The sequence below is a fragment of the Aythya ferina genome (genome assembly GCF_964211825.1).
Source record: "Aythya ferina genome assembly, chromosome: 2".
NCBI classification, from domain to species: domain Eukaryota; kingdom Metazoa; phylum Chordata; class Aves; order Anseriformes; family Anatidae; genus Aythya; species Aythya ferina.
The window spans coordinates 26,444,412-26,459,730 of NC_140297.1; the positions used below are offsets into that span (position 1 = coordinate 26,444,412).

A 15,319-nucleotide genomic window follows, 5' to 3' on the forward strand; every position below is an offset into this window, starting at 1 on the left:
AAAGTGGTGAAGATTGAGGGCAGTGCCCTGCCCTCTGTTTGTGCTAAGCTTCTCTTGTGCTTCTTTCCCTGCTATTAAATTGCTGTGCAGTAGGGGAAATGAAGCTCTGAGAGAGCATGAGGCCACAAGCCAGAACTGATACAAAATCTTTCAATAGCAGATGCAAGACCGAGTGGTGGGGAAGGATGGGACAGGCTCAGAGATGAACCTGACATGGAGCAGAGTGATCATCTCAGGGAACCAAAGGCGTGCACCATCTGGCATTGCCCAGCCATCACCTTTCCATTCCTCCAGCTCTGCTTCCACCATTGCTAGCCTGCCTATGGGAGAGGACAGTGCTTCCCCTTTACTCCTCATGAGTGCAGCACAACTGGGGTGCTTTCCTACCCAACTGGCTGATATGACTGTGACTAAAGCCAGCTGACCCTGTAACACCGTAATCAAGAGCAGTACAGCTCAATTTGTATTATGGAGCTGCATCCATCACAGCTGTGGGGTCAGCAGAGCTGAGCTTAGGGGCTGTTAATTAAAGAGGACATTCTTCTGCCTTTCTGTACTACTGGCCCTTGGGCACAAAGGATGGTCTGACCACTGATTCGCTACTACATTTGCGTTTGTGTCCACAGAAGATATAGTGCACCCAGAGGTCTCCTGCAGCATCCCCATTTTCTAGCACAGCGGCTGAGCTTTGATGAGACTTGTGATCACGAAAGCCAGCGGTAACTTCACAGCAGTGCATGCTGTCATGAGTTTGTATTAAGAGCCAGAAGCAAACCTGTAAACTTTCCCCTACCCTGTGTTACTGGAATAGGTGTTTTCACAGAAATTGATGTCATGGAATCAAAACAAAATGCTTCATTTTTGTCTGTATTTTGCTCTGAATCATGGTTGTTACTGCAGTATAACAGAGTTCTGCTGTTATCTTCCACCTTCTCCCTCCACAAATCAACCCATAAAAAACCTGTCTGGATTTTAGCCACCTGGTTATAGTTAGTTTCTTATTTTAAAATAGCTTTCAAAATAGATCAGACATTACACCGTTAAAAACAATTTTCCCTGTAGGTATTGAATATCAGACAGGGCTTGTAGTAATAACTGATAGGTATCTAGAATAATCTTCAGTATGGACTGAGACTACAAAGATCTGTCAATCACTGCGTTTAACTTTAAACACAGATGATTTGAATTCATGTTAGCAGCATGAGGAAGTCAAAAAGATGGAATGGTGCTGTCAGAGAAAAGATGATAGGATTACCTCTGCTGTTAGCCTTTCCTGCTACTTGTTTGAGATACTAAATCAAGGTGAAGTTTATGAAAAAGGCTACAACAGGGGTTTCTAACTCTTCATTCCTGCTGGGATTTTCCTATTATAAATCTGCTGTCAGAAATAAGTGCTTTACTTGTGGCTTAATTTTATGCAGGCACAAACACCTTGGTTCAACACGTTTTGCCAGAGACAGTCTTGACTGTCTTAATGCAACAGAGTCCTCATTAATGGGAACCTGTGAAAAAGAAAAACGCACACATGCTCTTTTGTCGTCGGTCATTCGTGAGCAGTCCGATGAAAACTGAAATAAAACATAAATCCCGAGGTGGTGTGGAGCTGGTGTGGAGACATGAATGTTTGAATCGCACAGCTTATGTGAATTATCCATCTCGGAAGAACATTACACTCCACCTTTTGAATGAAGTTCCATTAATGTGGTGGAAAGCTCACAGTTTCTATTTGTTCTGCTGTGGCTGCTGAATTTAGCACTACCCCCAGTGCCCACCCCCAAAGCAAACACCTCACTTGTGGTGATTTTTCCTTTTTTATCCGACTATGTAGCAGTACAGCAACTAAGACAATAGTTTCAGAGAGGCTCATCAGACTTGCTCAGACAGTTCTCATTTTACCATTCAAGGGCCATCAGTACAGATCTGTGCTTAGTTGTACTTTGCTGTCTTCATAATGCATTTGTCCTGTTCATTTGGAGCTCTGCATGAAAAAAAAAAAAAAAAAAAAAAGCAGGACCAGTCCTCAAATGTGATAAATAACCATTTGCACATTTCCTCCTTGTTTTGGCACTGTTTAGTGTGCTGTGCTTTCAAGTGTGCTCCAGGTAGACTTGTCAACTGTGTCTGTTAGCATCTTCTCAGGACAAGGATGTAAATTTTGCCTTCAGGCACTTAGTACTGCAAGTCCATCCCATCTAAAGGAAATGATTAACCTAAAGTCACAGGAGAGGGAATCTCAGATCACAGGAGAAGAAACCTTGCCATTGTTCATCACAGTAATGTGTACGCTGTGCCGCTTCTGTATTGCTTTAATACCAGATTTAAAAATCCTCACTCAGATAAAATTGCATCACTTAGGCAGTGACAGACTTAGAGCTGGGAATCCCTTCTTCATGCAGTGTGGTGAAATTTGAAGTTTCAAAATATAACTTTGTTTCAGTTTGGAAGAGAACTCAAATATATCGAAAAACCACCTTAAATAATTTTTTTCCTTATTTTCCACTCTGGTCAGTAATGTATGTATGTTTTAACAAAAAATATATCTTTTCATTTTGATTTTCTTCATCTCCTATTTCACAACAGACCAGAAGAACCAAAAAATGAGAAGTGCTTTTTAATGGAAAGTCCCCAAAATTTCATTCAGAAAAGGTTAAAACAAGCCATTTTGATATTGGTAGAACTCTCCCTTCAGCTTTCTTTTTTAATCTATCCCCTTCCGTGAAGAATGTGGCAATGTTTTGCAGGAGACTAAGGTTTTATGCAACTATGTCTTTTTGACAGAATATGGCTCCAGCATTGCTGGATTTCTTGATCAGCTCTAGACGGAATAGTCAACTGATGAAATACAGTGTGCCAAATGCTTCACTTGCTGTGAACTCATTGGCACATAAGCACACCGTGTTTCCTCAGACCAGGATGACAAACAACCTCTTGCAGGCTGGCTTGTGGCATCCCCAGTTAACACATGGAAACTTTGCAGCTGTGAGTTGTGTTACAGCTGAAGGGATGTAGGATCTGAATCCAGTGAGATCTTCCTTTCTGTAAAAAAAAAAAAAAAAAAAAAAAAAAAAGCCTACGCTGGGATGCCTTCCTAAATGAAAGACTATGAGGTAGCATAATCCAGATTATTTGATCCCTATTTTCATGTGGTTCTGTTGACTTGACGCCCTCATCTGTACCTGAGACCTCCTGCAAGCTGTCTTTGCACTGTTTGGAGAGAAGTGGTAGGATTTTTCTTTACGGGCAGCCTGTTGTATGGCACTTCAAAGCATCAATTTTCCAAAGTGTGAAAGATAGAAAGTTGCCACAGAAACAATTTTCCTGGTGAATCAGAACTGGAAAGTGGAGAGAGAGAAGTGAATGCTGGTGCCCGGTTGCAGTTTTATCATGTCCTGCATCCCAAGTGCCAAATGAAGTCTGCCTGTTTGCATCGTTCAAAGCTATTCAGCTCTGATGAGCTTGAACACTACACAGAAAAGCTGTGAAAATACCTGGTCCTCAGAGCTGCAGTGGGTTTTCTAACCCTAGCAATCTGGGAATTGTTGGGATTGGGGCTGGATTTTATGTTTTGTAAATCAGGGTCTCAAGACCCAAGTTCTCAAAAGACATTCAAATGTTCACCTGAGAATCCAACTCAGAGAGCTTTTCTGTGTCAAGCAGGTATCTGCAGGTGGGAATGGCTCTCTGCATGCGCCAACCGCTTGATTTCAAGTAGGGGATTTTTGATACCTGCCTCGGGAAGGCCGATGCCGGGGAGGCTGGAGAGGGGCCAAGAGGAAGGAAGAGGCCTTCCTCTGGGGGGGGGGCTGGAGCCTTTGAAGCATGGCCCCCAGCAGAAAGAGGGGCGGGAGCAGCTGGAGCCACCCTGCTGGGTTGTGGAGAGGAGACGGGGGAGGCTGCGGGCTGAGGGGACAGCAGGGCCAGGAGCAGGGTGCCCACCAGGCCGCTGGGGGGGAGCTGGCTGAGGGGTTTGACAGCTTGTCTGACTGAAGGAGGCTGAGCAGCCTCCAAAGCTGCCCGGGGCAGGCAGCAGCTGAAGTATCTGGCCAGGAACCAGGAGACCAGGCTTTTATTCCATCGTCTGCAGCTGTTTCAAGAGCGGCTTTGGGCACCTTGGTTTCCTTGCCGCCAAAAAGTGTTGCTCACTAACGTGCCTTGGTATCCCTGAAACTGAGATATCAGGAAAGAGTAACCTCTGCACTCCCACTGTGGTAGCACAGAAAGGGTGAAATTAAAACACAGCAAGTTCAAAACTGTCGGAGGGAATTCCTTTTTCACATAGGCTGATGCAAATCAGGGCTAACACCGATGACTAAGGTGAAGTGGCGTCAGTGGGAAACTGAATTAAGCAGGGTCTGCTTGGTGCCTATAAAAGCAATAAGCACACACTCGTAGCACCCTGACCCAGCCGTTCTTCTGTACTTTAATTTTTTAATAAAAAGATTTTTTTGCCAGGCTTTCTAAAGACAAATGGTGAAATGAACCTTTGCTCATGTAAAATGCATTTGCCACATGACTAATGGTTATTTTTAAAGTTCTGAGCAAAGTGTATACATGTGTGTGTCAGGGAGGCAAAGAGAGAGAGGTTTTATGTATTTTCTGTGGTAATTGTTTATGAATATAGTTATTTTTTCCAATTATCCTTGTAATACATCAGCATTCTTGTCTCCATTTCTCTCTGTTGAGGTTTGTGTATAAATGCAGAGATCTGCGCTCTCAGATGTCTCAGTTACAGAGGTAAATGCTACATTTTAATCATTGATCTTTGTTTGTAAAGAGCCATAGAACAGAGAAAGTGAGAGAGATTTGTGGAAAAGTTGGAGTTAAAAGTTAAACCATGGTCATGCAAACAACTATATGGCCATACAGCTAATTTCAGGGTATTGGACCAAAATGTTACCTCATGTCCAAAAAATAGAGAAGAGAGGAGCTTTTAAAGGCCTCCCAGTCAAAGAGCCCATGCTGATGCTTAGAGGAGAAGTTAAGCCAAGAGTCAGCTGGCAAATTTGACCTAACATCTATCAGTGTAGCCAAGAAACTGACTGAGACACAATATGGAAGCGGAGAATTAATTTATTCCACAATGGCAAGATTTTATAATCTTGCTCAAACATGATGCATGATGGAAAATAGGAGAGGTGGCCTGTGGAGTATAATGTCATTAGCACTTGGGGTAAATGAGTCTGTGAAGTCCTAGCCCCTGTGTGTCAGCAGTAAAAATCCCACAGGCCTCGCTCGGTCTGCAGTGTAGTTAATGTTTTAAGTACCTAGTGCCCAGCTGAGGCAACGGTCTGAGATTGACCTCCGAATCAGGCACCGTGCAAATGCCAGATACATCATCTGTGTGTGTGTAATATGAAAGCGGCTTTTGTTTTACAATTGCTGCTAGTGCCATAGGTTGTGGGGACTGGTTTTCATTAACATACTTAGGCTTTTGTGCTTTAACACTATTACATGATCTGAGGGTTTGAAAATGACTTGAGCAGGCCCAATCCACAAAGTCTGCCACGTGTCTGGGTGCCCTTTCCCAGGACAGGAGTCGTTTCACGTCGCTGGCAAGGCGCGACTTCTTCCAGCAGCACTGTGGGGAACAACCTCTAACAGGTTTCAGAGGATGTGGAAACCTGCATGATTTAGCAAACCCCTTTTCTTCCACACAAATGAAGTGTCTCGATGGCTTTTTTCCTCACGGATAGCACTATTGGGGTTGTACTCCAGCAGCGTATATTAAATGTATGCTGTTTGGTTTTGGAGCTAGTGGTCTGTAAATGCTGCTGTAAGGCTTCTGCTGTTCCACCATTATTTCATGTTGGCATTTTTATTTGAAGGGCCAACCATGGCCAAGAAAAGGAAACTTCTGTACTTTTCTTTTTGTGCTACATCTTCCAACTGGAATATTTTCAAGCACAATAGAATTGAACATGAGCTTTGGGGAGGGAGGAAGAAGAGAAAAGGGAATCGGCTGGAAGAGATGATGACTCCAGTGGGGCTCTCTGCAGTTTAGTTCTCTGGGGACTGAAAAATGCTTTCAACCAGTGTGATGTTGCAACAGTCCAAAAGAGGAGAGAAAAATCCATGTCTGGTCTAGACCGACCAGAAACTAAAAACAAGGGACACTTTGAATTCTGAGACTCTCACCACAACTGAAAACTGTGTGCAGGCCAAGTAACTGGAAAATCAGTTTCTTGGGTTAGAGAAATGCTTCCCTGAAGAATCACAGGCAGCTTTCCATTTTAATTAGTAAAGAAACGATTACGTTCTGAAGCATTGATTTTAATACTTGAACCAGTGCAAAGGTTTGCAATCAGGGCTGTGAAGAGATGTGAAGAGATTTGAATAGTTTAATATGGAGCTTTGTGAAATGCTACAGTAAAAGAAATTTTTCTGTGACATTTTCTTGCCATTTGGCTGTGATAGTCTATCATTTGTCACAAAATGGAAAAATAAGATCTGTCTTCATAATGTACCAAAAAGAAATCTGACTGCAAACACAAGTCAGGAAGAGGCATAGGAACTGGAGCTGAGTGGTGAAACCCTAGATCAGGAGATGATTATGAGAAATCATATACCAGGAGACCTGAGAATCCCCCAACCAGGAGTAATTGAATGCAGTAATTGTGAAGGAGAGCCTTAAAAAGAAATGTTGACTAAAAATTGCTTATGGGGTACTTTAAGTGTTTTAAGAGGGAAGTGTAGTAAATTTCAGGACATATTTTTAAGTGGCAACCATACAGACATGGCCTATGCTGTAGGCAAAATAAATTTTCTGAGCTAAATTACTCCTCTCAGTCAGTCCAGCTATAGTGTTTGTTTTCTGGGTGAAATGCATATTTTCTTCATTGCGCTGGTACAGGGATGGCTGAAGCCTGAGAGGAGGACGCTAGGGATCTGCTTGTAATGCCCAGCAGTATCACCTGCTCCTTATAGGATAATGGGTAAACCTTTGCAGAGATTTGCATTGCAGAACAAGGGATGGGATCAGAAAACTCTTTTGAGATGTGGCAGACTGATATGTAACTAGTATTTCACTTTGCAAGAAACAAGAAAACAGTTTTGTCTCTCAGTCCTGCACTTTTAAAACTGGTATATTATGACTAGGCTGCTCCCTGTGGAAGATGTTAGGCTAAATGCATTAATTCCAGGGAAAAGCGTCCTGCAATCTTCTGGATTATAGTGGTATACAAGTGCCCAACATTATCTATATTGTTTTGTGGTTAAATTCTAGTACAATATTTTCTTCAACAAGATTCATTCAATATACTTGAGTCTGTTAAAACAAACATGAGTCATACAGCTTGTATTTCATCAATTTGCATAGCCTCTCTTTTTGTGTTACAAAAAAGTAACAGGGCACTTCAAGATAAAAGACAAAAAAAATCAAGGGAGATTGAAGATGCCAACCAGTCTGTTGTTTTGTAGCCCTGTGATTTATTCTTGTTCTTGCAGAATTGCAGTCAAAACAGATACAGACAGACCATTTTTTCTGCTCAATTTAAAACAGTGTAAATGGAAAGTGAAGGAAGAATCTCACATGCTTCTGCTCAAGTCCTTTAGGTGCCATGAACATACAGGAGTTCCAGACATTCATTCATCCACTTTTGCTCTTTCTTTTCCTAATGTTCCCTTTTTATATGGCAGATATTCATGCTATTAGAAAGCATGACTCTGTCCATGAACCCTGTCGTGTCCATGAACAAGGACAAGATGATGTGTTGGGAATGTGTCATATCAGAGATGGGGAAATTTAGAAGAATAATATGGAGCTTTTTAATGATTCTTTTATGCAGTTAAGTTCCTTTCTGGGAACTGGGCAGAGATACCTTGTATGCATATGATTTTTGCATGCAAATCTGCTTGCAAGCTCAGACTCACATGAAATTCTAATCTGAAATTTGTTGCCTGTTGCACAGAGCTTAGGCTAAGATCTGTTCACCTCTGTTTTTTTCCGTATTCAGCAGTCAGTAATCTTCCCTGCCTTCACTAGCTGAAATATATTTTAGGAGGCAGCTGCCTATTGCCAAGAAGAGCCTGCATGCGAGAATATTTCCATCTGGTATGACTAACATGTGCCCAGTGTACGTCCAGTCTCACATCCCACTCTGCAAGCAAAATCCACTGATGAATTAATTCTCTTCTTGCTTCAAAGGGCAGTCAAAAGATGAAAGTGAAAAACTGGACATGTTTCAAAAAATTACATTATATGAAAAATAGGCCATTCAGCCAGATTGCAAATCATAGATTTTCAAAAATGTGAAATGTCAAGCAGTCCTATTTTAAAAAGTATGTGTTTCCTTGCTTGTTGCATATTTTGCTAGTGATGGAAAAAATGTATTCAATAAGGAAAGATAGTGTTTTAACTTTTTGTCGGGATAATGCCAACAATATTTGAATTGTTTGATCCAGGCTTATGTCAATATAAACATGATGCATTTGTCCTTGCTTAGTTTGTAGTTCTTTCATATCAGAAACAACAAAATTAATCTGAACAGCTGTAAATATAAAAGTGATGCAACAGTTTTTGGTATTTCACAGTTGCAAAATTAAGTCCGCTTCTTGTGAAGACACTTGATTTTATTGAATTTCATATGCATAGCTGAATGTTCACATGCACTAAGGGAATGTCAATGCTGATATAAAACCCCACAAAATAACCTGCTGACTTCTTATATATCCATGACTTAGACAATAACATATATAATTGTGATGCTAATTGAGTTGCTATTTTAAAGATGTGCCTTTAATGAAGGTATTGTTTGTACCTACCCAAAATTAAAAACAGAGCTGTCAGTCTAATTCAATATAGCCATCAATACTCAAAACAATGCACAGAAGCTGCAACTTCTTAGCTAGTCTTAGAGGTGCAGGTCTGAGGAAGTGTAAATCCTCCACCCAAGAAGAATGCACAGCATGCTGCCTGGTGTTTAACTGGTGGTACATATATTAATAGAGCAGATGCCTATAATTACATAAATCCTCAGGAAAAAAAAAAAAAAAAAAAAAGGCTGTTTAGTAAGCTATTTGAGCAGTACCAGTGCTAACTGCCTAAAACTGGTAATCCAAAACTCAGACAACCAACAAAGATAAAATGTTCACCCAAGCAAAACAAAAAAGCAAATCATCTCAAGAATTAATCCCTGAAGCCAATGTCATGTGAAGTCCTCACAGATGTAGTTATTGTATTCTAGTTTGTCCTGAATGTGCCCAGTATTTTTATACGGGGTCTGTCTTCCTAAAATCATCTGTGCTCTTTGTGAGTATTTGGTCCAGTTCAGCACATCTGGGCTTTTCCTCCGCAGGTGCCAGCAGATTAGCTGCATGTTTGCAGGGGTTCCCCCTCCATGTACTGGGATTTCAAATTGGTGATCCATTTTGATCCTTGCAAAGGCCAGGCTCATAGGAGCTATCAGTTGGGCAACATTTGAAAATAAGTAGTTTACATGCAGATTAAACGAAAACAGGTTTGGAGGGAGAGGTCATACTTTTTTATTGGAGCTGTTTCTATAGTTGGAAGAAAACAGGCAAGTTTTTAGACACGTGAGACCACCTTCTGGTCTGGAACAGAAGCAGGAATGTTCAAAGCTAAGTAGGAGCTGAGAACAATTGCTCTGCTTTTATTTCATTATGTTAAACAAAGCACTGTTAGGACTAATTGGCCACCTCCTAGAGCCCAGAGAGTCATCAGGCTCCGAGTTAGGAAGAAACGGTATTTGGTCCAGCTCTGTCAGTCTGCATTAATCCCACATACGACCCCACCAGCTTCAGCAGACAAACATCTTGTTTAACACAAGCATTTAACGACCATTTCCATTGAGAAATGGTTTATTTACAGTGAAAGGCAGGGTGGCCTTAGTGGGCAGGACTCTAGGCTGAAACTCTGAAGTCAATCCTCACTCTTCACCTAGCTGCTGGTCTACCGAGTGATCTCCAGTGAGTGGGGCTATGCGTCAGCTTCTGCGTGGTAAATGGGATAATAAAACTGGCCTCCTTGCGAAGTCCTTTGAGATCTACAAAGAAGTGTTACACGGCGACCATACACTTCATTACTAGCTCTTTTTTCATGTGGTTCCTTTAATAGACATTTGGGTTCTGATTTAGATCATCTGAGCAGGGTGTAACACTCCTGGTGTTGGTGTGAGTCTGTGTTTGCCAAATGTGACTAGGAGACTCCTGCTGCTGCTATGTGAGCAGCTGAAAAGTTATTTCTCTAAACTTCCCATTGTTGGAAATGCTCTTAAACAGGGAAAGGCTATTTGTATTCAGGAACTGCAGAGCTGTCTTCACCTCCCTGCACAATTTCTGCTATGGCATATCCTATCCGAACAGGCATATGTGGAAACAACTGGCCATGTACGCACTTACAGACTCTCCAGTAAATGTACAGTAAATGTTATCTTTTTCTCATTTAAGTAAATCACAGGAAAATGAATGCCAAAGCACTTCACATTATTCTATAATGTATGCACCGTCAAAAGTACATGTGCATAACCATCTTTAGGCACAGTGGCAAATGTATGTACTACGAACATCTACAAGTGTGTATGCATCAACATGAAATAGTGCGTGGTATCCAAAATAAAACTATGGCAAATAAACATTCAGGTTGCAAAACCAAGCTACATTGGATATTCCAGAATACAGGTTTCCTGGGCATCCTTAAGTAGCCATTTAGAATATGTATGATGATACAGTTTTAATTACATGGTATCATGTGGGGTTTTTTTCCTTAACAGATTCTTGTATCAGCCAGTTAATAGGGAGTCAGCTTTTTAACCCTTCTGGTTTTTATCTTCCTCCACTCGGTGTTCTGACCTCAGATCTCATTTCAAAGCATCACACCGAGCACAGAAAATATTGATCGCCTTCCATGCTTTTGTTTCTCTGGTGCACCCTTCCTCCAGTGTTATTTTCACCATGCAAAAGCACTGAAGCACAGGGAAAGAAAGGACAAAAATGTCCAAACCACAGCAAATAGTCAAAGCTGCATGCAAGAGATCCGGGAGCTTTCAATGCGCAGCATTTCCATAGCGCTCTCCACTCAAAGCACAGGCCCAGTTGACTTCAGCTCTCAGTACTTCTGCATTTCAGGCCCCACGTGTCTCTTGTTGAGCACCCAGAAAATGAGGCCAAGCACTCAAGAGGGAGGAAATTCCAGAGTGAGGTCATCATGCCTCCACGTGCGGAGGGGAGGGAGGTAATCGTGCCCAGGCAATCCAAATTCTGGCATTTGCTAACATTTTAGCATTTGGCTCACAACCATATCATTCTTTTTGCTGAATTTTTCTTTCTGTGTGTATACGTTTCTCTGTAAATACATGAGGACATCTGAACTGTATCAAACCTGCTACAAGCTCTCGCGCTGCCTTCCTGGTAAAACTAATATATTAGTGTATGTGCTCTTAGAAAAAAAAAAAAAAAAAAAAAAAAAAAAAAGCATGGCATGTGTTATAATAACCTTTAGTTATTTTTCCTGCTGCAATTAGATCTAGAAAACTCTTGGGAAACTTGGTTTTGATTGTTCCCAGAAGGGAAGTAAAGAAGATCTACCTTAATAGGTGCTGAAGTATCAGTACAGTTCCCTGCTCCAGCTGTGCCACAGCCATTTGGTGCTTCTCTGCTTTAGAGGCAGGAACTGGCAATCAGTCTGCCTCCCAAAAACAGGAGGATCAAGAACTTGTAGGGAACAGTGATGAATTTGCTTCATTTCAGTCTGGAAACCTTATACTAAATCTAAAGTTTTACATTTGAGATGTCATCCCTGTGCCTCAGCAAATTACATGTCAGGCATTGACAACCATGGCATGCTGCCTTAAAAAATCATAGTATTTTCAGTTAAATATTTATTTCTGTCTGCTTTCTGCAAGTTTTCCTAAACCATTCACCTTTTGAAACTTCCCTGCGCAAGCAGACAGGTTGGAAACAGGTTAAAAATGGAAGCTGAAATCCATACATAAACTGCTGGCTCCAAGAGCCGGTGCTCGAGGGAATGAAAACTCGTAAGGCGAGACTCACAAAACTCTTGTGGGAGTTGGCTTCATTAGGCACCTACCAGAAGCGTGTCTGTGTGCATATATCTGCACACCGTTGCGATCCTATCTGTGGGTGCATGCATATCTGAGGTTAGCAGAGCGTTCCCTGCCTACCCTGCCGGTCACTCCTCTTTCTTCCCACACTTCTCATCTACTCCTGGGGAGTGTCTGTCTCCTTTCTGCATCCCCGTCCCCGCTAGTGCCACAGGCTGAGGGCAGAAGGAACCTTTTTTACCCCTCCTCTGTGTGCACACCAGGCAGCTTCCCTCACTCTCTGCTGACCGAGTTGGATGCTGCCTGCCTTTCAGCCAGTGGACAGAGCAATGTGTGTACTCTGCCAAGCTTAAATGCCCCGGCTTGCTGTCTGAAAGCTCTTTCAGTGAATATACAGGGTACCTAGGGAATCGTGATTGCCAAGAGAGGCATCAAAGTGAGCGCATATCGTACCTTTCCCCCCTTTTTCTGAGCTTTCCCTCTTTTCCTCACTAGCAGCAGGGGGGTGAGGGTATATCTTCTGCCAAGATTTCGTCGTTTTCCCCAGAGGGAAGAGCACACTGTCCATGCTGAGACACTTCCTTAGCTTTGTGGCTAAGCCATGCTTTGCAGCTGAGATGTCAGCTAGCAACCAGCGCTCTGTGGGCTTCTGGGAGGAGTCCTGGGGTAGGCAAAGCGGTGGGAATAGTATGGTGCCTATTAGGTTATTGAAAACAAAATGCAGCTGTGTGTTGCTGTTGGCTGAATGCAACCTGTCAGCACCAGCGTCCCCCCAAGAAGCTGGGACCGATCATAGCCAGCCTTCGCAGAAGGTGCCAGTAGCCAAGCAGCTTGAGGAGCATGACACGTTGCCCCCTCCCTGCTCCCAGGCCCACTGTTAATGGGGTGGTGTTAGAGCAGTCGGCGTGCCTGGAGAAGTGCCACATCCCGAGGAACCATATGGTGACAGGCGGATTGCTCAGGGAGCCCCAGAGGACCCACAGCAGTTTTGCTGATGGCTGAGTGCCCCAGGCCAGGAGAACATCATTCCCTCGTGTGGCAGACCCACCCAGGGCGCCATGTGTTTGCTGTGCTGTGATGCTATGTCTTTGCTTCATAACCATTCCCAAATAATCCCTGCATAGCCCATAGGCTTATTTATCCTAACTGTTAATTACAGTAACTCCCTCTTTTGGGATCACCTCTATTTTTTCTCCCCTCTCATGAGTGTGAGTGGGTCAAGTGCAGGCTGTGGGCTCTGGAGAATGAATCATGTTGCTCTAGCTGGGAACAAGTAAGGAGATTAAGCTAGATTCTGAGATATTTTGGCATATCACTTTGTCTTTCTACCTCTACTGCATTATATTTTGGTCTGGACAATCAGAACCTTTGTAACTTCAAACAGACGTAAAGAAAGGAATGAATAGTTTGCCCTTCTGAATAAAATGACAACACGTGAATGTGGGGAGAAAAGCAAAGGGAGAGAGGCATTTGCATAGGTCAGGAAAGGTCATTAAAACATCTGGCAGTGGTAACTGACATGTGTCACATTTTAGTGTTCATTAAATTCATATTAATGCAAGAATGGCTCTTGGGCTCCAAAGGCTGCTTTTGGTTGCTGTGTTCCCCCACTTGCCACTGATGACTTTTCAGAACTGTACCATGCCTGTTTGCTTGCTAGTGGCAGCTGACCTGAGGTCAGATTTCTATTTAACCCCTTCCTGTAGGTCAAAAGACAAATTAATCTGGTGAGAATTGAATTGGAAATGAGGTGTCTGGATAACAGGTGTCCTGACTGCAGAATAGCTGCCAGGCTGAAACGTGTTTGCATCTGTTCTTCTGCCATCCAAGAAGTCATCTCTGAGGTCAAGGAGACATTCAGATGACATCTGAGATGGGAAGTTGCCACAGGGGGCACAAGGGGCAGGTGCCTTGTGTTAGCAGATTATCTTGCAGTCTTGGGGAATATTTCTGAGAGGGGCACTTTGAGTATGAAGTAGGCATGTTCATTTATTGTGCACTGTGCTTTAGCTGTGTTTGCTAACAGATTATAATTATAAAGGACATACATTGTTTCCCTTCTACCTTAAAGAAAAGAATCTCACAATTCCTTGTCTTCCTTTTTCTAGAGGATGAAGACGATGAAGAGATGGTGGAGCCAAAAGCACAGGATGACTTGGAGACAGAAAATCAAGACCAGAAGCAGGAAGTGAAAGAAGGTACTTTAACAAACAAAAAGAATTCTGTTACAACATTAAAGGGCTCAATCCTACAGGTAGTTATTCTCATAAGTAGTGTCCATTAGAGAGAACACTGCAAAATTGAAACGGTCACAAGTTCTGTTGATTCAGAACCACACAAATGGCATAAAAGCAAAAAATTGTATCCCATTGACCCAGCACAAGACCTCAGCTGTTTAGAGGAAGCAACTTGTCCTCATAGTTTGGGATCCAAAACAGAGATTCTTGGATTCCAGGACAGGTGCTTACATGTCCTCTGGTTTAAATAGCCTACTTAAGTGAAAGATTTAAAATGTGAATGCCAGGCATTCCAGCAGCTCCACAGACTTGGTTGACCTTCAGAGATACTCACTTAGAGCCTGTAAACTGTCTGTCCACTCAAGAGGGGAAAACTTACACCTAGTGGGGACCAGGAATCTTCCAGGGAAAAAAAAAAAAAATGTAGACTATCACAATCAAAGTTTTTTGTTTTGTTTTGTTTTGTTTTGTTTTTGTTTCTGTTTTGTGGGAGCTGCCCCCAGGGAACTTCAGGTCAAAATTGAAGCCAGCTCTTCTATATTTTTGGACTGAGACATTCTCCATTGTTACAAGGGACAGAAATTCAGGTTACAGCTTCTTTCTGGTACAGGTTTGTGTCACAGGGGTGCATGCCAGCACTGGACACACTAGATGTTCTGGGTGTCTCTCATTTGCTTCCTTCTTAATTAGAAGAGGGATGTGAAGTTTGGTCTTCCTCATTTGGGAATTTACTGGAGTATTGGCTATTCTGCAGCAGCACTTTACACGGTCAACACTTACCCCAAAGTGAAATAGGGGAAAAGGGTTGAAATATCAGCGAATTCAGTATGAGAGGAGATGAGCTTCTTGTCCAACATTTCTTAGCTTGTTATTGCCAGGATTTCTCACTATGCTGCTTACCCTCTTGAAAGATAACTTACTTGCTTACTTCAGGTAGGGCCTAAGTCACTTCTTGATATGGTTATCATCATCAGGATGATTCTGTGACATGTTTTTCACAAGACAGTCTCAGTATGGCAAACATACAGAGTAGGTTTACCGAGAAGGCCATGAACTCATTGTCTG

The 15,319-nt window shown here is 42.4% G+C and overlaps 1 protein-coding gene across 8 annotated transcripts in view; it reads left to right on the forward strand.

Annotated features, from left to right (window-relative positions):
* Positions 1-15,319, forward strand: part of DYNC1I1 (dynein cytoplasmic 1 intermediate chain 1) — a 188,842-nt gene that overhangs the window by 85,671 nt on the left and 87,852 nt on the right. For all 8 annotated transcript variants that reach the window (XM_084510209.1, XM_084510213.1, XM_084510210.1 and 5 more), the window contains one exon: positions 14,126-14,215. In XM_084510209.1, coding sequence (XP_084366335.1) covers positions 14,126-14,215 — 90 coding nt within the window. The remainder of the gene's footprint in view (positions 1-14,125; positions 14,216-15,319) is intronic.